Source organism: Delphinus delphis, chromosome 19, assembly GCF_949987515.2.
Source record: "Delphinus delphis chromosome 19, mDelDel1.2, whole genome shotgun sequence".
Lineage (NCBI taxonomy): Eukaryota > Metazoa > Chordata > Mammalia > Artiodactyla > Delphinidae > Delphinus > Delphinus delphis.
Window position 1 is genome coordinate 44,335,118 of NC_082701.1, and position 27,977 is coordinate 44,363,094.

The 27,977-nt window shown below is 52.4% G+C and overlaps 1 protein-coding gene across 5 annotated transcripts in view; it reads right to left on the reverse strand.

The window, feature by feature from the left end:
• The window catches only part of MYO18A (myosin XVIIIA), a 95,359-nt gene that overhangs the window by 61,259 nt on the left and 6,123 nt on the right, over window positions 1–27,977 (reverse strand). For 4 of the 5 annotated variants that reach the window (XM_069540078.1, XM_069540079.1, XM_059997020.2 and 1 more), the window contains exon 2: window positions 22,626–23,703. In XM_069540078.1, coding sequence (XP_069396179.1) covers window positions 22,626–23,624 — 999 coding nt within the window. In that variant the 5' untranslated portion in view covers window positions 23,625–23,703. Of the gene's footprint in view, window positions 1–22,625; window positions 23,704–26,670; window positions 26,752–27,977 lie in introns of those variants that run through there. The other variant, XM_059997021.2, reaches the window with a different exon arrangement.

The following is a 27,977-nucleotide window of genomic DNA, read 5'->3' on the forward strand; positions in this document are numbered from 1 at the left end:
ACCAGGGGGAAGCGGGGGTGGAGGGCCATGCTGGCAACGCAAAGCAGGGACAAGACCTCCCAAGTCATGAGTCAGGCCCGGGAAGCCCTGCCCCTCGCCTCTGAGAGGTAGAGGCTGCGGGGATGGAGGATTCTCTCCCCACCAAGGCAGCCTCACGCCTCCCTCCCCACCTACTTCAGCCACCTCGAAGGAAATAACAAAAAGTCCCCTCCTTTCCTAAATGAGGAAACAGCATGAGGAGCCTGGGACATTTCCGGGGTGGGGGGTCAGAGGGACACTCACCCGCATAGCCTGGCCTGTAGCAGGCCAGAGCAAGGAGTCTCCTCTCCGATGCTGCTCCGTTAGCAGCTCAAAATAGCACTGGCAGCAGCCCCGCCCCTGTTCCCCTCCCTCTCTCCAGGCCCCTCCCGCCCAGAGCTGCCCAACCCAGGCCAGAGCCAGTGGGAGAGAGGGAGAGAGTGAGTGGCCTGGAGGACTGCGGGTACCAGGTATGCCGGGAGGAGAGGGTGATACGGCACGCGTGGAAACGACGGAGGAGGCTCTTGGAGTGAGGACGTGGGGTGGGGGGCAGGCAGTGTTGGAGGGTTAGGGGCAAGGGACGCGGAGGGTGAGACTTTCCGACTGACACACACCCAGGCTCCCGACAGCTGAGCTGATATGGCCCCTAAAAATAGCAGAGGAATTTGAGACCTGCAGCCCCCCAACCCCACAGGCCAGAGTCAAGACATGCACATGCGCGTTCACGTGCATACACACACACACACACACACACACACACACACACACACACACACACACACACACACACACACACACACACACACCCCGGCATGCATAAACACTCGATCACAGCACAGCGCTCCTGAGAACACACAAATCATAGGCTCACCCCAGCCATCTAATTACTGCGGCAGAGGCCAAGACAACCACTAACGTCACATCCAATACAACACACAGGGCCCACTGCCCACTGTGCGCAAACACAGCCGTCCTATAAAGTCCTGCAGGAGCAGAGACCCGCACCATCAGCCTGAGGCCCACTGTGGCCGCCCCCCTGTAACAAATACACTGGGGACGTGCATAGGATCAATGGCACGCTCTGCGTAGACATCCCTCCCACACAGCCAGTGACCGCACAGGCACAGAGGAGGGTGGGGTAGGTGGGGTGGGTGGGGTGGGGTGGGTGGGCCTTGGCCCTGCAGACAGAGGAAATCTTGGGTGTCTGGCGGATGAGCGAGGGCTGCCAGTGAGAGGCCAGCGTTCCTCGTGAAGAGAAACCTGGCCTGGCTCTTCAGTTAGCACCACAGGGTGCCCAGACCAGGGTTGGGGACACCGGTGAGGCTGAAATGGGAGATGGGCGCAGGTGGGAAGGAGCCAAAAGACAGGTCTTTTGAAGCTGTCTCAGAAGCTGTCAGCTCTGCAGCAAAAAAGGAAACAGTGGTTGCCTCCCTCTTCCTCTCCAGGAAGAAAAGGGGCGGGGGGGGGGGGGGGAGGGGGAGGGGGGAGGGGGAGGGGGAGGGGAGGGGGAGGGGAGGGGGAGGGGAGGGGGAGGGGAGGGGGAGGGGAGGGGGGGTTGCTGAGAAGCCAGAGCAGAGCTGTCTCCTAACCAATGCCCAACAGGGTGTCTGGAGACCCCAGGCCTGTCACCCTGGCCGGTCCTGTGAGCCCAGCAGGTCCTGTAAACAGTATTACTTTCTCTATGAAGAGGTTGCTAAGCACTGCCCAGGAGGACCGAAGCCCAGCTCCTCGTGAGTCTGCTCTCTAGGGAGTGGTGTGTCTTCCCGGGGAGATGGTCTGGCCCTTCGGGGGCACGTGCCATGTCACAGGTCTTCGTACCTCCAGTGCTTTCTTGACACAGTGGTGCCACTTGCCTCAGCGGCATACTGAAATCCCCAGTGGGACTTTAAAAATACCGATGCCTCGATCCCACCTCTTCCGCCTAGTTTCTGAGTTAATTGGTCTGGGAGGGCGGCCCGGGCACTGGGATTTTTAAAAGCTCCCCCGGTGATTCTTACATACAGCCACAGCTGAGAGCTGCTTGACTGCCAGGTCAACGTGAGGCCTAGTGCAGAGGTGCCCATTTGTTATATCAATGAGAGAGTCAGTGAATGAAGGAATGAATGACTTAGCTGTGTGACCACGGGCAGGTGACTTAGACTTCCCTCATCCGCAAAATGAGGATTATGCCGCACTGACTCTCTTAGCATGAAATTGGTGAAGTCTCAGTCAGGGAAAGGGCTTTGGTTTTCAAAATGTGGTCTCCAGACCGACAGGATCAGCATCACCTAGGAACCTGTCAGAAATATAAACTCTACGGCCCCACCCCAGACCTACTGAATCAGAAACTCAGCATGTTTTTATGCTGAGTTCTTACCAGCCCTCTCTAGGTGATTCTGAGAACCACTGCTTTAAAGGAATTATTCACACTGTACTGCAGTTAAGTTAGTGAGGCCTTCAGAGCCAGACTGCCGGGTTCAATCTTGGCTCTTCCATGCAGTAAACTACACGACTTCACTCTGTGCTTCCGTTTCTTCACCTATTAAATGGGGGAAATAATAGTGCCTACTACATAGGGTTATTGTAGGGATTAAATGAATTAGTACTTGCAAAGCCCTAAGAACAGGGTCCAGCCCCTATGTTTTCGATAAGTTTTAACAGTTATTATCTATCTGTGATCACTGGGGTGGGGGAGAGGCATCACAAGCAAAATTTTCAGGTAACTGAAGCCTACCCTCTTTAAGGGACAAAATACTTTCTCTTTTAAGTAGTTTTCTAAATTCTATTACTATTTCCAATCATAAAAATAACAAACATTTTATAGACTCTCTTTCTTTGGTAAAATACTCTGAACTCATCTCTAACATCTTAAACTCTGACCTCCTGACTGACAGCCTGGCTTCTGCCCCACCAACACCCCAAACCACTCTCCAAGGGTACCAGCCCCGACTCGGCACCGCAGTCAACCTGAAGCCTCGGGCTGCCCCCATGTTAGGAAGGCCAGACGCCCTCTGTGTCTGTGTATCTGCTGCTTAGTTCTTTTGTCCCCTGCCCCTGCCAGACCATCGGCTGTCACTCTGCCTGTCAGCACGCCTGTCTTGCGCAGTCTCACCTGCTTCTAATACGCTGTTTCTGCCAAAGGCTGTAAAGCCAAATAACCAAGCCTGACAGAAGAGTCCAGAGCAGAACACGTGGGATGTCAGCGAACACACAGCCTCTCCTGTGAGTGAAAGGCCTGGGTTTTCACACGCAGACTCAGTGTTCTCTACGCTGGCTGCTTGAGGGCCTTCGAGGCTCACCTGCCATTCGGCAGTGCCCTGGAAGATGACTTCTGGGTGACCGAGTGTCACTTCATCTGCACAGTCTCGTCTGACTTACTAGTAGTAACCGTGGGCCCATCCGTTCCGAGTTTCTACTCAGATGACTAGATCCTGTCCATTCTGTCTCTGGGATGCTTGGTGTTACTGACGGAGACCATCTCAGGGCATTTCACTTCCCTTAGTGAAAAGGGAAACCTCTTCATTCAGAGGGGGAAACTGGGGCCCTGGCAACCCACTCAGCTTCACACATAATCACCATTAGTCCCTCTGCTGCTCAAAGCTCAGTACTGTCTCAGGACCTGGTCCTTAAGCCTGTCCTATGGCTCTGGGGGCCACGTGGTCACTCCCACAGCCAGCCAGACCACCTCCAGGCACCTCAGCCTCCCTCTAAGGACAGCCACAATCTGGGTCCTCCTCAGCGCTTCACCCTCACCTTCCTCTCACCCTCGCCCTCTCCCCAGCACTCCAGGCTCTCACTCTCTCAGGAAGATCTTCCCACGGCTCCCTGCCTTCATCTCCCACAGAGCCTTTACTTATAAGTTTCTCCACCAGCCCCTCCACCTTCCCCATTTCTCAAAGTCCATCGTGAGTTCCACCTCCTTCATGAAGCCTTTCCCAAAACCCAAGACCTGCGTGGTAACAGAGTGCAAAGTCTAAATCCCAGCTCGGACTCTTTCTTGCAGTCTGACCTAAGGGAAAGTTACTCGATTTTTTAGATTTTCCACTTTTTGCCTTATAATAGTACACTTACCTTATGGGGTTGTCGTGAGAATTAAAAAAAATAATAATAATAATAGTGGGACTTCCCTGGTGGCACAGTGGTTAAGAATCCACCTGTCAATGCAGGGGACATGGGTTCGAGCCCTGGTCCAGGAAGATCCCACATGCCGCGGAGCAACTAAGCCCGTGTGCCACAACTACTGAGCCTGCACTCTAGAGCCTGCGAGCCACAACTACTGAGACCGGGCGCCTAGAGCCTGTGCTCGACGGCAAGAGAAGACATTGCAATGAGAAGCCCGCGCACCGCAACGAACAGTAGCCTCCACTCATGGCAACTAGAGAAAGCGCAAGTGCAGCAACGAAGACCCAACACAACCAAAAATAAATTAAAAAATAAATAAATTTATTTAAAAAAAAAAGAAGTACATGGAAAGCACCTAGCATTAGGCCTGGCAAATTGTCGGTAGTGATTCAATTATTATTAAAAACCAAGGTGTAGTGAAAAGAAAAAAACCCACAAAACCCACAGTGTTCACTGTCTATACCTATACATCAGCACATATGCATGGTGGTTCTTGAGTATACTCGACACAGTGCTCTATTACATATAGGGGAGTCACATACCATGTGGAATTAGATTCTAAAGTCAGCATGTAAGGCAAAAATAGAATATAGTCAAAATTACTCTTAAAAATCCCTAAACTTGCTCACAAAGTATAGTACACATGGGTTTGTATACACCATTCTATATATCTGAAAGCATAATGTATACAGTCATGTACAGCATTGAATAAAAGTATACAAAATACAATGGTTATAATTTCAGACTACAGTAATATATAGTTTCCTACACAACCACATACAGGTATCCTCCATTTTTTGAAGGTTTGTTTTATGCCACTTGGCTTTTACGAAAGGCATACATTAGTACCTGTTTCCGATAAGCAAAAGAAATCTGAAGAGGATTTTCGCTTTTACAAAAAAATCCTAAGAACAAAAATAGTGTCCAGTGTTTGTTTTGCAGCAAGCGTTATAGCGGCAGGACACACGCCAGGCAGCACTGCCAAGCTCCTTCCCCAGGAACTACACTCAGCATCTCAGCATCAAACTGTCATAGCTTTGGGCTTCCCTGGTGGCGTAGTGGTTGAGAGTCTGCCTGCCGATGCAGGGGATACGGGTTCGTACCCCCACGTGCCGCGGAGCGGCTAGGCCCGTGAGCCGTGAGCCGTGGCCGCTAAGCCTGCGCGTCCAGAGCCTGTGCTCCGCAACGGGAGAGGCCACAACAGTGAGAGGCCTGCGTACCGCAAAAAACAAACAAACAAAAAAGACTGTCATAGCTTTGAAGTGAATCTGTATGTGTGCTTTATCTCGATTTTTAAAAATGCATCCATTAGCAAAATGTGCCTTAAGGTCATTGCTTCTTTACTTTGCACCATTTCAGCTTCCAAAAGGTTTCATAGGAACGCTGTACTTTCGGATTGCGGGGGGGAACTGTAATTGAATTTATTGAAGTTTAATGAGTATATGCCATGACTAAACTGATGTTTTGATGGTAATCTATTTGTGTCATGTGTTTAAGCCTTCTCCCCCTGGAGAACAGGGACGATTTCCTACTTCCTTTAGATACCATCCTACTCCCCAGAACCAGGCACATAGTAGGTGTTCAATAAATATCCATTGGATTTAACTAACTGATCTGAAAGGTACATGTGTAATTAGCCACGCAGAAAAGAATGGGGAACAAAGGAATATCCAGATTGAGTAACAACTTCAACTACTCTGCTCTCCCACATTGGTAGTGTTGGATGAGTGAAAGGGCCTTGGCTCTGTTTCCGGCACTGGGTTAGGCAAAGTGGTTAAGCAGAGCTGGGAGCACGCTAGACAGGAGGCTCTGAGGAGTAAGTCCTTTACTCTTGCAACTAATGATGATGTGTAATACCTCACGGTGAACACTGCGGGGAAGCACAATGCCTGTTTTGGGGTTTTTTGTTTTTTGTTTGTTTCATCCCCTTACCACTAGACTGTGAACTTCTTGAGGATGGTTTAGAGGGAGGTAGTTTGTAAAACATTGAGACTGAGGTTCTAATTAGCATTTTAATGAAAGAATACTCCTCTGACCCGATTTGTCTTTCTAGTTCCCCTTTAAATCAAAACTCTTAAAAGAAAAGGGGGCGGGGGTATAAACACTGTCTCCATAAATGGATACTAATTATGTAGTGCTTGTGTTATGACTAATTTGCAATGTATAAAGTGTCACTAATAGAACTCTTTATTTAAGGAAGTTGGGGGGAGTCTTGTTTCCAGCGCTATGCTCTCAGGGCTGGGGAGGGCCTGGAGCATTTATTTATGCTTCCTGGAGACTCCCCACCACCAGACAGATGCATTCTTCGGGATGGTCAGTTCAAAGGTTTCTCAGCACCTGTGCCTTCCCTCTGTTGGCAAGGATTAGCCTTTATTACCTTTTTTTTTTTTTTTTGGTGTGTAAGAAATGTCTTCTCTCCTATAAAGTAACAGTGTAAGTGTGTCAGTAGACAGTGACTGGTACTCCTTGAGATACCAAGGTTTTTTCTGAAATTTCACTGGGCATCAATAACCAGTGGTGGATCCCAAAGGAAGGGAACAGACCCTCTTGAAGCCTAGGGATGGCCGCAGGGAGGTGGAGGAGGTCTGAGGAGAAACCCGCCGAGACCAAAGGTGCAGGCGCAGGGATGGGCCCAGACAACCCTGCCCAGGAGTTGCCTCGCTGGGTTGCGGCCAAGTCAGCCCCCGGCCCCGCCCCCAACCCCTGAGGCCTACGCTTCCTGGCCCCGACGGGCCCCGCCGCCAGCGCAGGGGCGGAGTCGGGGGCGGAGCCCGGCCGGCACATGCGCCTGGAAGCCCGGTGTGCACCCGCCCTGTAGTGCCGCTGGAGCCCGGCAGAGGGCGGCCGCCCCCTTCTCAAGGGCCAGCCGGCGCCCAGGCCGCGGGATAGCACCTCCTTGGGGTCGCCCTGCCGGCCCCGCCCCCAAGAGGCGCCCCCTGGGAGCTGGAGGCTGAGGTGGGCAGAAGCGGCAAGATGGCCTCTCCCTTTACCCTGGAGGGATACGTCCAGAAGAGGCAAAGATGAGCTCGGCGCAGACTTTGCTTTCATCACTGCTCCATCCCCACAGCCCAAAACAGTCCCTATGTATAGCAGGCACTCAGTAAATGCTTATTGATGGACTAAAATGGATGAATGGATGACTTCGTGAATAAACAAAAGACTCCAGGGATGCCTTGAGCCTGTGTCGTGGGGAGAGGTCTGGGACAAGCTATCCAGGAGGGTCAGTGGGCTCGGAGTGGCCAGCCCCACATCACTGCCCCGGAGGTGGTCACAGAGGCTTTGGGCTCCCCCAGCCCCTGCCTTGGCACACCCAAAGGTTTGCTCAGAGCCTGTTGACACCACACCATCTCGTGGGCACAGAGCCCAAGCAGGGAAGTCTGGGCTTGTCCTCTCTGAGAAGACCAGGAGACCATCCCCTCGAAGTCAGGTCCCGGCTGCCTGCGGGGACGGACCACCTGACTGGTGGCTCCAGTAGGCCTGCTGCTCCCTGAGGACTCTCAGCTGCTGGGGATTTCCTCCTGGCCCCCGGGGACTTCCAAACTGCCTCTGCTTGCCAAGCTCCCACAAGGCCCAAAGCCAAGGGCCAACCTTGAGGCTGGTTGTCCAACGTCCTCCACCCTCCTGCCCCAAATCCCACCAAGACTTGGGGCACTTCTGAGTCTACTAAATGCAGCACGCGTGATATTCGCATCCCCACCCCCTCTGGCAGACAGGAGAGAATAAGCATAATGAAGAAGCGTTCGTCTCTTTTTCACATAAACGACAACTCTTCTCTATTTCCAGAGGATAAAAAAAAGGAAACCCAGTTTAAGGGTCAGCCACACCAAGTTAAAATATCAGTACGGCCTCCCGGAGTGTGAGTTAGAGGCCTGTGCTATTTATTCTCAGAGACACTCCTTTAGACAAGCCTCAGTGTCCTCCAAACACTGGATATTCAATAAATGTTTGAGGATCTGTGTGTTCACCTCCGGAGGCCCCTGTTGGGCTTGTTTCTAGCACTCTTTGAAGTCAAAATAAAGCACAGACCCAACCTCCATAGAAGCAGGAAGGAAGAAGCAAAAGCTTCTACTTTTCCTACTAACCCCCCACCTCTGCATTAACAACCCTGGCCAAATCCACTGGGGCATGCGAGCACCTGTGTATTACCAGGCTGGGCAGAAAACATGCTTGGCGAGCTGGGGAAGCACTGCCCCAGTTGTTGTGGCACATGGCCAGGGACCCGTTGGCCCTGGGGCATCAGGATTCCTGAGTTGGTGAAGTGTAGAAATTGCCCGAGAGAACAAGCCTTCCTTCCTGAGAGGAAGAGAAAACACCACCCTCCCAGCCTCACCAGGGGGACGGCAAGACGAGACGAGGTTCAAGAGCACCCCACCACTTCTTTCTGAATGAGCTGTCTAGAGCCGCACTGTTCAATACAGTAGCCACTAGCTAAGTGGGGCTATTTAAATTGAAACAAGGGAATGCTTCTGATTAAATTAAAAATGAAATAAAATTTAAAATTCAGTTCCTCAGTCACACTGGCCACATTTCACGTACTTAATAGCCACGTGTGGCTAATGGCTACCAAATTGGAAAGCACAGACTATCGAACATTTGTCACTTTGCAGAACTTTCTACTGGACAGGTCTGGTCCAGAGGATCCCCCTTTCAGCTTGTCCTTGTCATCCTTGCCGAATACTCCTTCAGGTGTTGTCCCTGACCACCTGCTGTTCTCTCCCACCCCTGCCCCAGAGTCTGCTTAGACTCCTATCCCCATGTGCCATGCCTTGACCCCCAGGCCTCAGAAAGAAGTGGGGGGGGGGGACGGTAGCCACACTGTAACCCCCAGCCTGGGAGCAGAAGCCAGATGCAGAAGGGCTGAAAAGGCAAGGCTGAATGGAAGCCAGCCCCCACCCCAAGGCATCCCAGGCCTGGGAGAAAGCCCCTCAGTGCACACAATCACTCCTTGTTTCTGCAGAGTCTCTGGGCCATGCATGGGTAAGACATCTGGAATGTAGTGGCCTGAGGGCTTCCCCACATCACCCGCTGCTGGACTCATCTGATGTTAGTGCTCCCAGAAAAAGAAGTGCCAGCAGAACCCTGAACTTTGAAGAGCAAATAAGGCAATGAAGCCTGGTACTGAACAGAACGTTAGGAGTTCTCCCACAGGGTAGTGGGGACCATAACCGGACACCTGCCTGTGGTGCCAGATGGATGAAGCAAATGAGGAAGAGGGGGAGGAGGACGTGGTGGAGAAAGGACTCCGGGGCATGCTCACCTTGCTAGAGAGGCTCAATCAAGCTCCCCAGGGAGGAAGGAGGGACCAGGGCACGGATCCGACTGCTATCACATTCTACCACCGGCACTTAATTTGAAAGGTTTTGATACAACAGGAGCTAGAAAATCCAAGGTGGGAGCGTCTGGGGAAGCTCATAAGTGTGAGGGAGGGAGCAGAGAACAGACCCGGGAACTGGCAGGTCAGGGCTGCCTCTCAGTTCTGTGCCTCAATTCCTGCTTAGCCCTAATCCACGTGGGCTGTCAGAGGCAACACAGGTGCGAGGAAACACAGTAAGTTGTAAAGAGACCACAAGAAAGTAGAGTTTGTTTGTTCAACTGGAAAACAAATAGGAAAGAAGTCTGGTCGTCGAAAGGTATCGTTATCAGCCAAGAATTTGACGGAAGGAAATCACAGGCAAAGTAGCACAGTTTTGAAAACTGGCATCAAACAGATTCGACTGGATGTCCAGGGCAAAGCAATCCCACTCTGAGGCTACCATGCGGCCCTGAGTAAGCTTGGGGACCAGTCTGGGCCTTATTTCCCTATCTCCACCTGGAAGGCGCTTTGGGCAAAAGCACCATCCTAAGGAGAAGAGTAAAGCCCACCCCACCCTCCATGAGCTGAGCTGAGTCGCTAACAGGCTGTGGCGTTCCTGTGGGCAGATGACCCATCAGGCTCCCAGGCACCAAGTGCTTCTCAGCCCTCAGAGACACATCAGTGATGATGACAATAACACTATTCTAAGCGATTTACATGTGCTGATTCATTAATCCTCAAAACAGCCTCACAAGGAAAGTACTAGTATTCTTATTTTACACATGAGGAAAATGAGGCACAGAGAAATCAACTTGCCCCCGGTCACCCAGCTGGTCAGCAGCAGAGCCAGGATTCAAACCCAGGCAGTCCGGCTCCAGAGTCTGTGCCGTGCCCAGTACATACCAATGGATCAACAACACATACACAATCATACACAACTCCCGATTTGCGGGCCCTTCTGCCTATGCTGGCTTCCTCTTCCTTCTCCTCCCCCAAATGAGCTGAAAGTATTTCGTACAGCCAAAACCAGCCTTCCCATCCAACTTCTATTTGCCAAGCATCTGGTTCTACAGCAACAATAAGAGCTGCAGTTTGGGGATTTTGAAGGGAATGGGTGGGGAGGGAAGATGGAAGACCCTTTATAGCAGGGGCTCCTCTTTCGGAGGCACAGAGAGAGACCTCAGAACCAGTGGTCTGGACTTCCCTGGTGGTCCAGTGGTCAAGGCTCCGCGCTTCCAATGCAGGGGGCACGGATTTGATCCCTGGTCGGGGAAGTTCCACATGCTGCATGGCGCGGCCCCCCCCAAAACACCTACAAAGAAAACAGTGATCTAAGGAAGACACAGGGGCTGGGTGGGGAACCCAGGGCCCTGATAAAAAACAGGAAAGCCGTGCCTTCTTCTGCCCCAGAAACCAAGTCCTCTGGTTTGTGGCCAGCCTTCCTCTGCACAGAGAAGGTGAGGGCTGGTTAGAAGGGCTGGAAGCTGATGGCAGAAATGCTTTGGAAGGGTCTGGGTGAAAAGGACAACCCAGACTAAATTCTGCTGAGTGTGTGTGTGTGTATGTGTGTGTGTACGTGCGCCAAGCCATTTCCAAACTGGGTGTCCCGTCACAGAGCCTGGTTCTTCTCCCCAGGTCAGGGCCAAGAAATAATGGGTGGGGGCAGGAAACAATAAAGAAGCCCTGGGAGAGGAATGCAGACAGGCATCTGTGTGACTAGGCAGGGTGGCTCACCTCCCACGACGGAGGGTGAGGGCCTTTTACCAAGCAAAGGTGTTCAGGCTGGTACCCCTCACCTTCTCCAACCCTAGGCCTCATTCCCACCTGCCGCCCCCAACCTCATCTAAACAAAAAACTCCTGTCATTGTCCAGAAATCCTGAAGCCAGAATCAGGATCACTGCAGTCTGCCAGAGAAATGAGGGCTCCTCCAGGCAAAGCCAAGTGCTACGGGGAATAAGGATTTTGCTGGCCACTTGATTCCAGGAAGACAGCCCACAGCCGTACCCCAGGTTTCTCAGGCGGTGCGCCCAGTTTCCCTCTCGCCTCTATTGACCTTGATGCATGGCCAAGTGAGTGGGGCCTCAGCCTTACCCTGTGCCTGTGTCCTTTAGGTAACCTAGGCCGCCTGCAGAGGAGGATGCAAGGCTGTGCCAGGCCCAGCACAGGCTGGGTGCCCTGTGCCTGAAGCGCCAGGCACACAGGCTCTCACAGCCTGGACCGCTCCAGGTGAGATAGAAGATGCCAGCCCACCCAGGGAGGAAACCTTTCACTGCTCCGAAGCCAGTGCTTCTGCAGGCGGCTCCACAACCAAACCAGTCCACGGATGAGGGACCTGGGGGTGGGCAGGGACAGGATGCAGGCCGCCAGCGGGAACAAGGACATTGTATCAGACCCCTCCCCTCGCCTTGTCCCCGGAAGGCTCCACCGGACTCTCCAGACACTTTCCCCCTAATGGGATGGGGCTGGGCATGAAACTGGGTGTCACAGAGAGTCATGACCGTCTCATGCTGCCTGACAGTGCTGTCACTGCTTGGCCTCCAGCCCATGCCACTCCGGGCTGAGATCTATCTTTTCGCAGATGTCTTCTGTTCTAGAGAAAGCACAGGCTCCCAGATCACAGTGATGACATCTTCAGCCTTTCTCCTCCACAGAACCAAGCCCACAGGGTGACAGGAAGCAGGTGCTCCTCAAGGTTTCCTGACCTCCTGCCTCGAGTGTGCCAAGGCTTGGGGGACACTGGCACCTGGTCCCTGCAGCCCAGAGCCAGGCCCCTCCCCAGCCTACCCCACCTGCAGCCCTCTTCTGCCCACAGCCGGGGCAGCCTCACAGTCCTGCTGCCAGAGAAGGGAGCCCAGGAAGTGCCCTGTGAGAAACCTCCCTCCCTGTGGGTACCCGCTTGCCCTAGGACCCGACAGTGAGAGAAGCTGGGCAGGGAGGGAGGAAGTGAGTCAGCTCCTTGCAGAAATGGGAACTGGAGGGAGGAGCCAGCAGAATGGAGCTCAGAGGGCAGAGGGCACAGGGGCTGGAAAGGTCACTAAGAGAGGGAACCAGGCCCTGGAGGTGCTGTGTGGTCCACAGAGTGGAGGACGGATACAGGTGACAAACTCAGCGATGCTACCTCCTGCCGAGGCTGGGTGGCCCCTACAGGTCCGAGAACCTGGGTCTGGCAGGCACAGCCCCACCTGAGGATGGAATCGAGGCAGTACCCCTTCCTGACGCACTTACCGTCTGGAGGAAGTGAGGCCCTGTGGGATACGGCCAGCCACGTTCTCGCCTCACTGAGGTTGAGTCTCTGGTCCCCAAGGCCTCCCGCTGCCTCTCCTGAGCCCCGCAGCTCCAGAAGCCCAGGCTCTCCCTGGCCTGGCCCAATGGGGAGACAGATGTTTGCATTTCCCAGAGAGGATGGGAACTGAGTCCAGGCCCCAAGAGCAGAGCAGCTGGGGCTGCCCCGCATCTGCCCCCGCCCTCTCCGGCAGCCCCTGCCCCTTCGGGAGCTGTCCCCAGGCTCCAGCTGTAATCTGTCGCTCTGACTGGGAAAAATCCTTGCTGTGAAAATTCCCAGCCTGCCGACATTCCAGCACACAGGCAGCCCAGGGAAAGCAGAAGGAAAGAAGGCGCCCTGAGCCCTGTCAGGCCACATTCCACCCCCTCAGAGACCTGCAGCCAGTAAGACAGGCACATTCCTCCAAGGTCCCCTGGGCCGGACACTGTGTGACCTCATGTGACCCTGAGTCTGCTTCTCACCCATGCCTGGTGCCTTCCTTGGCAGGCTGTCCCAGGGACCCTCCTCCCAGAGCCCCCTCCCCAGGCCCCTGCTCCTGGCGGTCTAGAGCCCATCTCCCCTCCACTCATGTGACGGATGCCGAGGGTCCAGGCACACGAGAAACAAAGTCCTAACACACTGCAGACAAGTCACCAAGCACAGTCAGTGGGGAGGGTTCTAGGAACCCAAACTGAGCTAAACAAGGGAACCCAGACAAGAGAGAATGGGAAACCAGTTCCTGACCAGAGAACCATCTTCTTTCCTTCCACAAATATCCACTGCTCTCAAGTGCTCCAGCGTGGCAGAAAGAAGAAGATAACGAATTAATTACAGTCTTGATGCAAGTTATAAAGGAGAAAGGGGACGTGCAGACCTGACACGGTCTGAGAGGGCCAGGGAAGGCTTCCCTCAGGAAACGATGTTCAAACCAGGGCCGGGATGTATGAGTACATGAGGATGGGCAGGGAAAAGCATGGTAGACAAAAGGAACAGCAGAGACTCGATGGTAGAAGCCAGTGAGAACTCTGCGTTGCACACCCACCACCTGCCAGGCGCTCTGCCAGGCCGTGCTCCTCACCTCTGTCCCACAGTGCACACTAGGAGAGAACACACTCACCCCTGCGCCACAGAAGAGGGCATGTTGTTGGTCAGAGGTGACATTCCGGGGATCTTGCTACCCCAAATGCTGCAGAGGTCAGTACCAGCATGTCAGTAAGGGCCAAAAAGGTGAGGGGGCAACGTGCCTGGCCTCCAGGATCTAGAAGGGGAGACGTATGAGGGGCCAAAGCACAACCCTCCCCCACCCCGGGGGACCACACCCGAAGGCTGACAAGACAGATGCCACTTGTCTTCCTGCGGCTTCCCTCAGCCACCTTTCCAGTACCTCTCCCAGCTCCCACAAGGTTACATCCCACCCGCTGCCACTTGGGCTCACTTCCTCTGGCTAATCCTCTACAGAGACTGAGAGCAACAGTCACACCCTTCTGCAGCACGCCATCCACAGAGCACGAGCGGTCAGTCACTCCTGGCTGCTTCCCCTTTCCTTCTGGAGAAGAGGCTTCTAGTGACAGGGCAGCGGGAACCAGAAGGCCCAGGCCCGGGCTGGGCAGTGGATGTTTAAGGATATCCAGAGACTGCCTTCCCCTGCCCTATATAGCTATCTATATGGATATACAGATATCCATCTCTCCTATGCATAGTGAAGGGCAGGAAGCTGATACCTTGAGTTCAAATCCTGACCAGTCACTTAATAACCGTGAAACCGTAGGTAACTTAACCTTAACCTCTCTGTAAACCAGTTTCCTCATCTGCAAAACAGATGATTATAATACCTACTTCAAATTTAATGAGTTAATATGTGTGAAACATCTAGAACAGTGTCTAATGAAAGCAGAGTGAACGCCAGCCGGGATCTTTGTTCTTGCTTCTACTTTTCATGCCCTTGCCTCAACGCATTTCTGTTCGGCTGAATCTTTACCAGATCAATTAAATACCACTTGGGGAGCATGTACATGCTACGCACTGTACTGGGTGCCGTACAGAACACTGGGCAAACACCCCACGTCCTTCCCTGCCGCAGAGTTTGTGCAAAGCGGCCTGGCTCAGCCATGCCCTGATTCTGAGGAACATATGGCGGGAGATTAAGGGAGCCAGAGCGGTGACCCAGGCCTAAGGAAATAGTTTCCCAACCAAACTAGAGCCAACAACTGAAAAAATAAGCTTTGCTGACACTGTCCCCTGTATTTCACAGGACGGGAGCTGCTGCCAAGCACCACGCAGGACTCTAGGGTCGGCTGGGCGCCCCCCACAAACTGCACAGCAAGAGGTGGGGAGCCATGAAGGCTCCATTCCTTGGCAGTGCCTGTCTGGCACAGTGCGCGCCCACAGTGCTGCAGATGCCTGGGGCACATCCGTACCCGCTGCCCGGACAGACAAAGGAGGCGCCAGGCAGCCTGCCCAGGCAGCAGGGGAGCCCTCACCCCAACTGGTCACCGGTCCCCACCCCACGATGCTGCTCTCCACCCCGGGCTCCAGTGAGGAGAATCCAGCAGCTTAGTGTAGCGGGGTGGCGGGAGCCTTGCTGGCAGGCGGAACGCGTGCTTGTGGTTTCTGGGAAATGCTGTAGAGATTTGCAGCATTTTTAAAATACTTGTGTTCCCACCCGCCACACACGCCCCCCTTCACCCCACTCCTCACCCACCCCCAGTCTGGGTGTTTGCATATCTGGTATTTTCCAGAACCACTTCAATGTAAATAAGAGAGATTAGAAGGGAGAGGAGGACAAGGTGGCCAGGGGTATCAGGATGGGCCAGAGGAGTTCTGGCCAGGGCTGGAAGGGGCCGGAGCAGGCTACCTCAATCAAGGCTCTGCCCTGCACCAGGACTCCAGGCTGTGCCTGCAAAAACAACCGATGACCATGACATGTCCCCACACCCAGTCCAGTGTGGCCTGGGCACTGTGCCCACCACCCACGGGCTGGGTGGCCAGGGCACTCTGGGACTGTAGTTCATCTAGCATCTCACTGGGAAAAAAGCAGAATGGTCCTCTGAAGACAAAAGGGAGACCTAGCAGAATAGAAGTGACCTAGTCTACATGCTGGTCCCACGTACCCCACTAATCCAGGACAGACAACCCCCCAAAATGCTCCCAAAGACCTTTCACCCACCAGTTCTCACACCCTTGACACCTACCCACCCGCCTCTCATTACCAAAAGGACATAGTTTGGGTTCCACCCTGAGCCCCCAAACCAGGGCTCTCACATGGTGAGACTCTGATGCCAGAGGTGCCAGAAGCTTTGGCGCAAAATGAAGTAAAAAATTCCTGGAGTGGGCTTCCCTGGTGGCGCAGCGGTTGAGAGTCCGCCTGCCGATGCAGGGGACGCGGGTGCGTGCCCTGGTCCGGGAAGATCCCACATGCCGTGGAGCGGCTGGGCCCGTGAGCCATGGCCGCTGAGCCTGCGCGTCCGGAGCCTGTGCTCCGTAACGGGAGAGGTCACAACAGTGAGAGGCCCGCGTACCGCAAAAAAAAAAAAAAAATTCCTGGAGTAACATTAGGAACAGAGCATTTTAGAACCCTGAACTCAGGCAGTACCTAACTTCACCACCAGAAGCCCCTGGGAAGGCCACTGCCCAGAAGCTGGCTGGCCTGGCAAGGCCTGGAAGCAGCACCATTTCAAGTCTCCCCTTGGGATCTTGCAGGCCCCACTCCTGACAGCACCCAGGGACCCTGGGGACAAGGTTGGTGAGGCTCATACCGTTTCCGCCCAGGGGACTAGGGCCTTCCACTACAGCAAGGGGGCCCCTGCCTTCTCCCAGATGCAGGCAACCCTGACCAGCCAGTCCCCTGCAAGGCCACTGATGACCATGCCTGCAGCCCTGAGAAGCCAGACTCTAAAAAGCTGGAAAAAGAAAGAGAGCATCCAGCGCCCCATCTTTCCCGCCAGCTGGCTGTTTTTAACAGAGCTACAGAGAAAGTTTGGACAAAAGCGTTAGGCGTCCCGTTGGAAAGAAAACCTCACCAGGGGCAAGAATGGGAGAGCACTAGGACGGATTAATTAAAGAGGCTGCAAAATTATCTTTCCTGGATGGCGTTAGAGACTGGGCAGAGGGAAGGGTACTAATCTTCCTAAGCATTTACTACCGGCTGAAGTCTATATAAGTGACATCATCTAATACACAAACATGTTTATCTTAAATAAAGGCCCACAAAGCATGGTATACAGAATAAGAAACAAGTCTCCCTTTAGCTCCAATCTTATTCTCTTTCTCAGAGAAAACTGTAGTTGGTTGGGTGTGCATCCTTCTCTGATTTAGTCCTCTCAAATTCCGGGAGGATAGAATAGAGCCGGTTTATAGAGGTCATGGGTCACTTTGCCTCGGAGGCCCCTCCTAATGGCCACCCCTTTTCTCCCTAGCACAACTGGCCACGTCCTCCTTCTCACCCCATTGCATAGCTGTGCAGACCTCCGGGATAGCAGTCATGGTGCTTGGTTGCATTTCTTCACTTAGGTCTATGCTCCCTCAAGGAAAGATTATATTTTATTTATTTAATCCCCCTGTGCCTGGTACAGTGCCGGTTCTTAAGCACACTTCATTCAATGTTTAAGGGAGTTGGTAAACTGAGGCTCACAAAGTTTGGTAACTTTAGTAAAACTCAAACACAGGTCTTTCTGACTCCAAAGTCTACGCTCTTTACACTATAACATGCTCTCTTCCCGATTCTGGAGTGTGGATGTGGTTTAGATGGACACGACGACCTCTTAAGGAACCTGACAGCCCTATAGCCTTTGTTTGTTTGTTTATCTGTTTATTTATTTATGGCTGAGTTGGGTCTTTGTTGCTAGGCGCAGCCTTTCTCTAGTTGCGTCGAGTGGGGGCTTCTCTTGCTGTGGAGCACGGGCTCTAGGTGTGTGGGCTTCAGTAGTTGTGGCTCGCGGGCTCTAGAGCGCAGGTTCAGTAGCTGTGATGCACGGGCTTAGTCGCTCCGCGGCATGTGGGATCTTCCCGGACCAGGGCTCAAAACTATGTCCCCTGAGTTGGCAGGTGGATTCTTAACCACTGCGCCACCAGGGAAGCCCCCTATAGCCTTTGAGTAAAAACCCCAAGGTCCAACAGAAGAAACTGTACCACGGATCTCGGGCAAATGCCTGACAGATCAGGAAACTAGCCTTGACTGGGAGGGAGTGGTAGGCCTTCCTTTAAACCCCCATCTCTCCCCTCCCACCACATCCTCAGAAGCTCAGGGGAGCAGTGCTTTCTAGGTACGGCTCCCATGCAGGCCAGCTCCTCTAGCTCTTGGTGGCAGGGGGACAACCACATCGGCCAGGGTTTAGCCAGCTGGGCTTTTCTGAGCTCAGCAGAAACATCTTACATTCCCAGACAACACATTTGTCCCCCATGAAGGGCCCACTGAGGATACAAACAGAAGGGACCGCTCTCCCCTCTCCCAGGTCCTAGTCCCGGCCAGGCTTCTACCCCTTCTTAATGGTTATTGACTTTTCCACTCAGACTCATGGACCTGGAGGAAGGAATTCTGAACCAACTGGGGTTTTAAGACCCTCATCATTACCAACACCTCCCTCAATCTCGCCAACTCAAGGAACTCTTTGCCTTTAGAAAACTTAAGGGTAATTGATCCCAAAACAGATGTCCCTAGAACATTTTTCCTGAGGAGCCAAGGAAAGAACGTAGCATCTTCTCCTAAACCTGGCAGTCATGCTTGACCCCTCTTCTCTTCCTTCTCCCACACCAACCAATCAACAAGACTACAATGCACGCCAGTGTTCATAGCAGCACTATTTGCAATAGCCAAGACCTGGACAGATGAATGGATAAAGAAGATGTGGTATATATGCACAGTGGAATACTACTCAGCCATAAAAAAGAATGAAATAATGCCATCTGCAGCAACATGGATGGACCCAGAGATTATCACACTAAGTGAAGTAAGTCAGAGAAAGACAAATATCCTATGCTATCACTTATATGTGGAATATAAAAAAATGATACAAATGAACTTATTTACAGAACAGAAACTGGGACTTCCCTGGTGGCACAGTGGTTAAGAATCCTCCTGCCAATGCAGGGGACACGGGTTCAAGCCCTGGTCTGGGAAGATCCCACATGCCGCGGAGCAACTAAGCCGTGCACCACAACTACTGAGCCTGCGCTGTAGAGCCCGTGAGCCACAACTACAGAGCCCATGTGCCACAACTACTGAAGCCCCGTGCACCTAGAGCCCACGCTCCACAAGAGAAGCCACCTCAATGAGAAGCCAGCGCACCACAACGAAGAGTAGCCCCCGCTCGCCACAACTAGAGAAAGCCCGTGTGCCGCAATGAAGACCCGACACAGCCAAATAATAATTAATTAATTAATTAATTTTTAAAAAAGAACAGAAATAGACTCACAGACATAGAAAACAAACTTATGGTTACCAAAGGAGAAATGGAGGGAGAAGGATAAATTAGGAGTTTGGGATTAGCAGATACAAACTACTATATATAAAATAGATAAACAACAAGGTCCTACTATACAGCACAAGGAACTATATTCAATATCTTGTAATGAACTATAATGGAAAAGAATCTGAAAAAATATATATTTTATATACATATATAAAACTGAATCACTTTGCTGTACACCAGAAAGTAACACAACATTGTAAATCAACTATATTTTAATTTTAAAAAAGCTGAAATAAAATAAAAAAGACAACAGAGCCTACCTCACTTGCTCCCATCTGATACATCTCTCCATCTCCACTGCTTCTACCCAAGTTCACGCCTCCATCCATCCTACTGAGATTACAACAGCTCCCTCACTATTCTCCCCACAGCTATCCTTGCTACACCTGAAAGCATTCTCCATACGCAGAGAGATTTTTCAAAAACCTGTTCCCATCACTCCCTAATTAAATTGCTTCATTGCCCTTGGGTTAAAGTTCACATTCCCTAGCGTGACTCACAAGGGCCTTTGTGACCTGCCCCTGCTTGCTTCTCCTGCTGCTTCTCTCAATAATGTCCCCACACTGTCCCCCAGTCTTATTCCCCAGATGTGTCATTCTCTCCAACCTCTAGACCTTGACATGTGTCTTACAGCCTTCCTCTTCCTCCTCTCGCCTCCCTGACACTCATCTCCCACCCAGATGTCAGTCCTCCCTGACTCATTCCCAAGGCTGTCCTAGAAGTCCCTCTTCTGTGCTCCCTAGGGCCGTGTCCTGGCCCCTGTCACTGAGCTTCTCAAACGGCATTGCCCTTGTCTGCCACTTGACCATCCCTCCCACCACACTATGAGCTCCTTGGGGTTGGGGGTATGTGCTGCTCACTGCTGGACCCCAGGACCTAGCACACAGAAAGTGCTCAACAAATGTTTGTTTGATAGATAGGTGAGCGGAAGAAAAGACGCAGAAGAGTTGCTTCTCTCAGGCCAGCTGAGTGGTTCCTATCAGGCCCCAAGTCTATCTTACTACCGTAGCTCACCCCTGCTCCCAGTGGAACCCTGTCTAGCAGCCACAGGGATACACGAAGAAGGTGTGAGCCAAGCATTCTGGACACACACCATGTGAGAAGGAAACCCAAGGGGCTGTCTCTCCCTGGGGCCTTCTGAAGAGGCCACGGAAAAAGCCATGGGGCCTGGCCCCCATCTGTGTGCCGAAAGAGAACAGATGGCTAACCAGCTCCCTCAGAGCTCCCTGGGGACAGGCAATGTGTGGACACAGTTGATGGATGGCCTGATGGGCAGGGTGGCCGCCAGGAGCTGTACCCGTGGGGCTGGAGTTGTCAGGGTACCCCACCCAGCAGCCTGGAGGAGGCGGGAAGACTCTTTTCTTGGCATGGAACTGGGATTAGAACTGCTGCCAAGAAAAGGAGCAGGAGGAAGAGGAGGAGACAGAGGATGAGAGCCGCAGAAGAGGCTGCAGCACTCCCACACCCGCTCCGGGGTCTGTCCCAGGAAGCTGGAATGCTGGGCTCACTCCACTCCCCTCTGCTGTGGCCTGAGTCCCCACCACCTACCCAGGTAGGAAAAGATACAGGGCTTCTCTTAACCTGTCAGAGGGCTCTAGGAGACTCATGAGGGTGGGGCTTTCAACCTCGTCCCCTGCCCGATCCCTCAGGTGGACAAAGACGTCCTCTGGCCACCAGCTGGGTTTGCCCCACAGGGACGAGAACAAGCCAGCATTTCAGGGATACCTGCTGTAATGTGGAATCCACCAGGGCCTCCAAAGCGAAGCCATCCACTTCCCCAGGGATGAGGTAGCAGCAGCTAGCTGGGAAGGGAGAGTGGCTGGGAAATATGAGATACCAGGATGATCCCTGTGCTATAAAGACAAAACTAAACAGCATCCGAGATGCCAGGCCCAGGGCCCCACAGAGGCCTGTGCTGTGGTTCAACAGGGAGCTGGCAACAATCCCCCAGGGGAGATTCATTCTTTAAGAAGAAGAGAGTTCCATCTGTTAAAAGCAATGTTAGCCTGGTAGAAAGCAGACAGACATGGCAACACGGTATGATTTTTGGTTCTGAAATAAAGACTACTCCCTCTAAGTTGCACTTCCCTGAGTTCAGTCTAGCCTGATGGCTACCACACAGTAGGTGCCTGATGTGTGTTTCCGGAATAAACGAGTCCAGGTCTTCCCCTGGATTCCACAACAGGCTCCCTTCCACTCACTACCCTTTCCTGACTAGCAAAGCTGCCTGACCCCACCAGCCCCAGGGTAAAGGAAGGCCGGGAACCCAGCTCCAGTGCTTCCCGCCAGAGCCTAACCCGGCCGCTCCCAGGCCCCCCTGGCCCGAGATGCTGCCAGGCTGAACAGCCATCTGAGCTCCCACTTCCCCTCCCCAGGAGAAAGCCAGGACCAGGACTCTGCTTGCTTCCTTAGCATTTCCTCCCGCTTCTGACTTTGACACATCTGGCTGGCCACTTAGTGCTGAAAGGTCCTGGCTGGGCTATGCAGTGGTCAGGCTGCAGGGACCAGATCGGAACAATCCTAAAACCCACAGCCAGGACAAAGGGATGGCTAGAGGCCAACCTGTCCCTCCTAGACTGTCTCTAGGCAGAACACTCCAAACTGATTTGTAGCTACCCTATCAAAAGTCCCCTGGGGTTAGAGATCTCCATCCCCTCAGAGACCTGCTCATACATCTAATCTCAGTCTCTTCTGCTCCTAGGTCACCCCCTTCCACTGCTGTTTTGTGTGGGCAGGATAAGAGTTGGGATCTCAGGGATAGGCAGGTCATACTATCTCTGTAGGCCTGATCCCTTTTGCCTTTCCAGGGCCGTGCTTTTTCTTCTTCTAAGAGATAATAAAGACTCTTGGAGGCCGAGTGTTCTTTATAAATCAGATCCAGTCACTCCCCTGCTGAACACCCTACAATGGTCCTGTTTCACTGGGATAAAATCTGAACTCCTACCATTATTTACAAGGTCTTCGATGATCTGGCCACTGATTATCTCTGCAACCTTACCTGGTATTCAGCTCCTCAGTCACTCAGGGGTAAAAGGAGGCCTGAGGTCATCTCCCCAGGAGCTACCAATGTGAGCCCTGATTTAAAATAATTTTATCTTTTTTTCACCTCCAATATCTAAAAAATGGAAATCCTATATTTTAGTCCAGATACCAGTCTGGACTAGTAGTAGCCCAGAGTGGCTCTCACATCTGGAAGTGGCACATGTTAGCTCCCATGCCCCAATTTAGGGCTCAGGACATATTAGCCCACCAGGGTATCATAAAGCTTGTATCGCTGTGTATCACACCTTCTGAGGTCACTCCTCCCCACAGGCCAGGTAAGTCGTCCCGGAGCCCAAGGAGTGGCACGGCTTCACCGGTCACACCCTCGCTAGGCTCTGACGGTAGCTCCTGGGTACCCCAATCATCCACCCAGGTACAGTCGCAGGAGATGCCAACATCCCCAATCCCTGCTTGCCCCCGGCTGCCCAGGCCAACACTCACATGGGCTGGCTCCCTGCGGGGTCCCTCGCCGCTCCGCAGCCAGCTCCGACTCAGCTCGCTGAGCTCCGGGATGGGCTGCACCTTGAGCTGCACGCTGTCCCCAGACTGCCGGATCATCTCCACAATCTCATCCCTGGACTTGCTCTCCACATTGTGCCCATTAATCTCCACCAGACGATCACCCGGCACCAGCCCCAGGGCCAGGTCCTTGGTGCCCGCGCCGGGCTCAGCAAAGTGAACCACCTTCCGATAGACCTGGCCCTCGGGGCCCCGATCCAGCATGGTTGTGCGTCGCAGGGAGAAGCCAAAGTCCCCCGTGGGCCGTCGCTGCAGTTCCAGCTCCCGGAGGGCAGGGGGCAGCGGGGGCACCACGGGGGGCAAGCGCAGGTCAGCCGGGAACCTTTTAGTCACCAGCTCAGGGGCTCGGGACCGAGGTCCTGGTCGAGGGATGCCTGGGCCGGGATGCTGCATCAGCTGTCCCTCTAGGGTCCTCACCTCCACCTGTGGAGACGGGGCGGCAGAGTGCTCTGAGGGGGTGGAGGTTTCTGAGGCGCTCTCATCCCGGCTGCGCTGGGAGAAGGAGAAGCGCTTGACAATCATCTGTGAGTTCTGCTTGGCCAGGGAGCCGAACTTGGCTGCCCGCTGCAGCACCGAGCCCCGTAAGCTGCCTTCCTCACCCTTGAGGTCATCGCTGGAGCTGGCTGTGCTCAGGTGGCCCGAGTCCAGGATGACACTGCCCCTGTTGCTGTCGGAGTCGATGTCAGTCAGGTGCAGGTCGGAGCTGCTGGCCACCTTGATGGGGATGGGGTTGGAGATTTCCAAGCGTGTCTTCGAGTCACGCTTGGAGGAGCGGCTCAGGTTGAAGAAGCCACGCCTCAGGCTCATCTCTTCCAGGCTCCGCAGCTCCGCCGCTGACATCCGCTCCTTCTTCTCCTTTTTCTCCTTCTTCTCCTTCCGCGTGCCATCCTTGTCCTTGTCTTTCTTCATTAGGTTAAACATGGTGGGGTGCTATTTTTAGGGGTGGCACCCCAGAGGACTATGGGTGCTCAGCACAGGGCCCTCGTGCCCCACCTTGCCGCTGCAAACAGAAACAGGGAGAAAGGTTATTCGAGCAGAGCCTCTTTCTGTGTCTCCAATCCAGACACGGCCAACTAATGAGCACAGCTTTCCCTCACTGAGTGCCAGTTATGCGCCAGGTGCTCTGTTTTACACGGTACTGTCTCAATTAAGGTAATCTTCACAACACTGCTACGGGTAGGCCTGTCATTACCCCCATTTTACAAATACGGAAACGAGGTTTAGATCAGTTTATAAAAGCCCAGACTCCAAAGTCTGTCATTTCCTGTAATTCCTGAAAGACCCAGGCTTAGCTGTGCATGGTGGTGGCATCTGGGAGATCTAACCTCCTGGTTAGAGGATGTCATCAAGCCAACTTGGGATCTGACTTAAGATTCAAATGCAAGGGACTTCCCTGGTGGTGCAGTGGTTAAGAATCCACCTGCCAATGCAGGGGTCGTGGGTTTGAGCCCTGGTCTGGGAAGATCCCACATGCAACTAAGCCCGTGCGCCACAACGACTGAGCCTGCGCTCTAGAGCCCATTTGCCTAGAGCCCGTGCTCCACAAGAGAAGCCACCGCGCGAGCCGCAACAAAGGAGCCTGCCTGCCACAACTAAGACCAGATGCAACCAAATAAGTAAATAAAAATATTTAAGAAAAAAAAAAAGAAAAGCCACCACAATGAGAAGCCCACACACCACAACGAAGAGTAGACCCCGCTCACTGCAACTAGAGAAGAAAAGCCCGCGCACAGCAATGAAGACCCAACGCAGCTAAAATTAAATAAATAAAATAAATAATTTTTTTTTAATTAAAAAAAAAGAATCCACCTTCCAATGCAGGGGACGCGGGTTCGGTCGGTGAACTAAGATCACGCGTGCTGCAGGGCAACTAAGCCCGTGCGCTGCAACTACTGAGCCCACACGACACAACTAGAGTGAAGCCTGCATGCCACAACTAAGATCCAACACAGCCAAAAATAAAATAAATAGATAAATAAATATTTAAAAAAAGATTCAAACACAAAGGAAAAAGGAAATGGACTCTGTGCACCATCACCTCCCCATAACCAATGTCATTAAGGCAATAGGCATCACATGCTACTGGACTCTTTCCTAAACCTGCTATCCCTAGAGCAGCAGCCTTAGCCACTGCCTGACAGAAGATCTCAAAGAACCAACACTTATTTAATGACTGCCACTCACCAGGCATAATGCCAGGCACTTTACACACACTATCTCATTTGAACCTCACAGCATCCCTGCAAGGTAGGTATCATTATCTCTACTTTACAAATGAGAAAACAGGGCTCAGAAAATTAAGTATATGTTAGTTGTCACACAGCTAGTAGGCGGTGACCGCAGGATTCAATGGCAAATGTTGTTTTCTTTCTAGGGCCTGGGCGCCCAAAGTGAAGCAGGGAGGGGGGTAAGGGGAAGTTCCAGACTGAATAGAGGACAGACAGCTGCAAGGTGGGGGTGGGCGTGGGGTCTGCTGGATAAACAGGATCCTGAAAAGCTCACATCCTTTTCCCCAGACCAACACCTAAATATAGCCTCAGGAAGAAAGTCGTGGCAGCCTGAGAGAAAACCCCAGCTCCAGGGCTTATGCGCCTAGGGGCCAACCTACTCCCACCCCTAGGCACACCCATCTGGGGACAGGATGGAGAAAAACCTGGTGGGGTGGAGTTGAGAGAGGCTTCCTTGTTCTAACCAGCAGGGAACAAGAAGGAGGCTGTACCACCTAATTAGAAATTAAACGTACTTTTTTCTTTCTCCATGAAGGCCTCCCGCTCTGAGTTCTAGACACAAGACCTACAAGCTTACCCCTTGTAGCAGCGAGCTCTTGCCAAGCCCTGGAGAGGCCTTTCCTCTCTGTGTACCCCACTCCAGGCCCCCCAATTCTACTGAGAAGGACCCCCAACCCAGGTACAATGCCTAGGAAGGCATCAAGGCCAGAAGTGCCCAAGGCCCCCGGGGTACTGGCTAACTGCTTTCCCCCTGCCCATCACCCTGACCCATGTGGCCCCTGAGAGATCAGAGTATCCTTTCTAGAGCAGCGCTGTCCACAAGAAATATAATTCAAGTCATATATGGAATTGTAAATTTTCTAGCAGCCATATTAAAAATGGTAAAAAGAAACGGTTAAAATTAACTTTAACAATATACTTTATTAATGTAGATATCCAAAATATTGTCATCTCAACATGTAACCTATGTAAAAAATATTGAGATATTTTACATTCTCTTTTCCGTATTAAGTCTTCGAAATCCAGTGCACATTTAACACTTGGAGCACATCTCAATTCAGACAAACCACATTTCAAGTATTCAACAGCCCTCTGCTTGGGCAGTGCAGTTCTAGAGAACTCTTGAGTTATAGAGCATACCCAAAGAGGTGGGAGATCTGGCCCAGTCATTGGTTCCCTGTGGACCCAGCAGGCACCCCTCTCCCCCTCTGACCTCCGTGCCTACCTGGTAAAACAAAGTTCCCTCTGAACTTTTTAGTTCTTAATGTTCCAAGCACAGTACCTGGGAGTGGGAAGACAGAAAATCTAGGGCCCAAGAAGTGCAAAGCCAGGGACAGCCTCGGCTAGCTGAGCCTGGACTGATTCAGGGTGAAGGGGAGTCTGGCAACAGGCATCCTCTCTTCAGGGCTCTACTGTAATATAGGGGGTCTCTCCCTCTCCTCCTGAACGCCGATGGGGGTATGGACAGACCTACCATATGCTAGGATGCAGGATCTTTGGTTGGTCACTGCTCACCTTACCTCTCACCCGTCACTACCTGCACTCTCTTAAAAGGCTAGGTTAGAAGATGGCTCCAGGGGGACATGTGGGGGAAATGAAGAAAGAAACCCACCTTGGGGACTTGGAGGGAACAAACCAATATCCCAGCCTCAGCCCAACCACAGAGAACCAAACCGCCTACAATGCTATCCCACCAAGACACCTTTTATGGTCTCCAATTCTCACTCTGCAATCCTTACCCAGTGCCGGCTCTTTGCTGGGGACTAGATATCTGAGCAGTATCAACGGTACACAGCCCCCAGAATTCTAGAATCCTTGGGCTGTCTCGGCAAAAGCTTGTCCCTCACTAGCATTGCATCAGGCAGAAACAACAGACAGTCACAGCAGCAGCACAGGGGGATAGTGCTGGCAGGAAATGTTAGAAGATCTGGTATCTAGGCCTGGATCTGCCAACAAATCGCTAGGGGACCTTGAGCCTGTCACTTTGCTCAAGGTTGGACTAGACGATCTAGGTCTCTTCTAGCTATAAAATTCCAAATATTTAAGTCTCTTGTGGACATAAGTTATTTATTAACTTTCTGCCAAAGTCACCCCTCTCATCCCAACCCTGGGGCCTTTGGAGACTAGGTCCATTTCAGCCCTTCCCTCATCAGCCCTGTCCTGCCACTGTTATCTACACAGCTCACAAGGTACCCCTTCCCCACTGTTGTCCCTACAATTGCCAGGCCTGGCTGTGGCCTGGGTTCTTTCCTGTGCCACATGTCTAGAGCTACCTGCAACCTCCCCCTCCAGGGTCAGACCTGCAGTATAGCTGCAGCTGCTCCTATGCATCTCAGAGCCCAATTCACCAGAGACCTGGGCTCTGTCAACTTCCTGTGGACCTTGGACTTTCCCGCATCTCCTGTCCTTAGGTCCAAAGTCTCCAGCAGCAATCACTACCTCCCCACTCCCATTCCAAGCTGCAGTTTCTACCTGCCTCCCCTTCGTTTCTTACCCCCCCCCCCACCACCGAAGGTAACCTTACAGTTTTTCTGACCTCCTTCTCTGCCTTTCACCCCTCACCCTACTCCAGGAGGCCTTTCCTAATTTTAAGTGGAGGGAAGGTCTGTGTGTAAATTAGGGTACGTACCTAAATCATCTTGACCCTACTATCCCCCAAATCAAAGCAAAGTACCACTGAATCAGTCAACTCAGCTGCTTTATTACTTTAAGACAGAAAGCATTTTGAGGGCAAGGACCTTTCAATTCAAGTATGCACCTATCAATTCATCAACAGGAGAAACAATTTACATATTCATATCATGGAATACTACTCAGCAATAAAAAGGAAACTACTACTGATACACACAATAGGGATGAATCTCAAAAACATCTGTTAAGTGACTGTAAAAGAAGACTTCGACATACTGGTATGGTACTTTTTATATGAATTTCTAGTATAGGCAAAAGTAACCCATGGTGAAAAAAGATCAGAACAGTGGTTACCTCTGGGAAGTGGGGGTGGAGTGGGAGTGGGGATTACCTGAGAAGGGGCTTTACCTGAGGG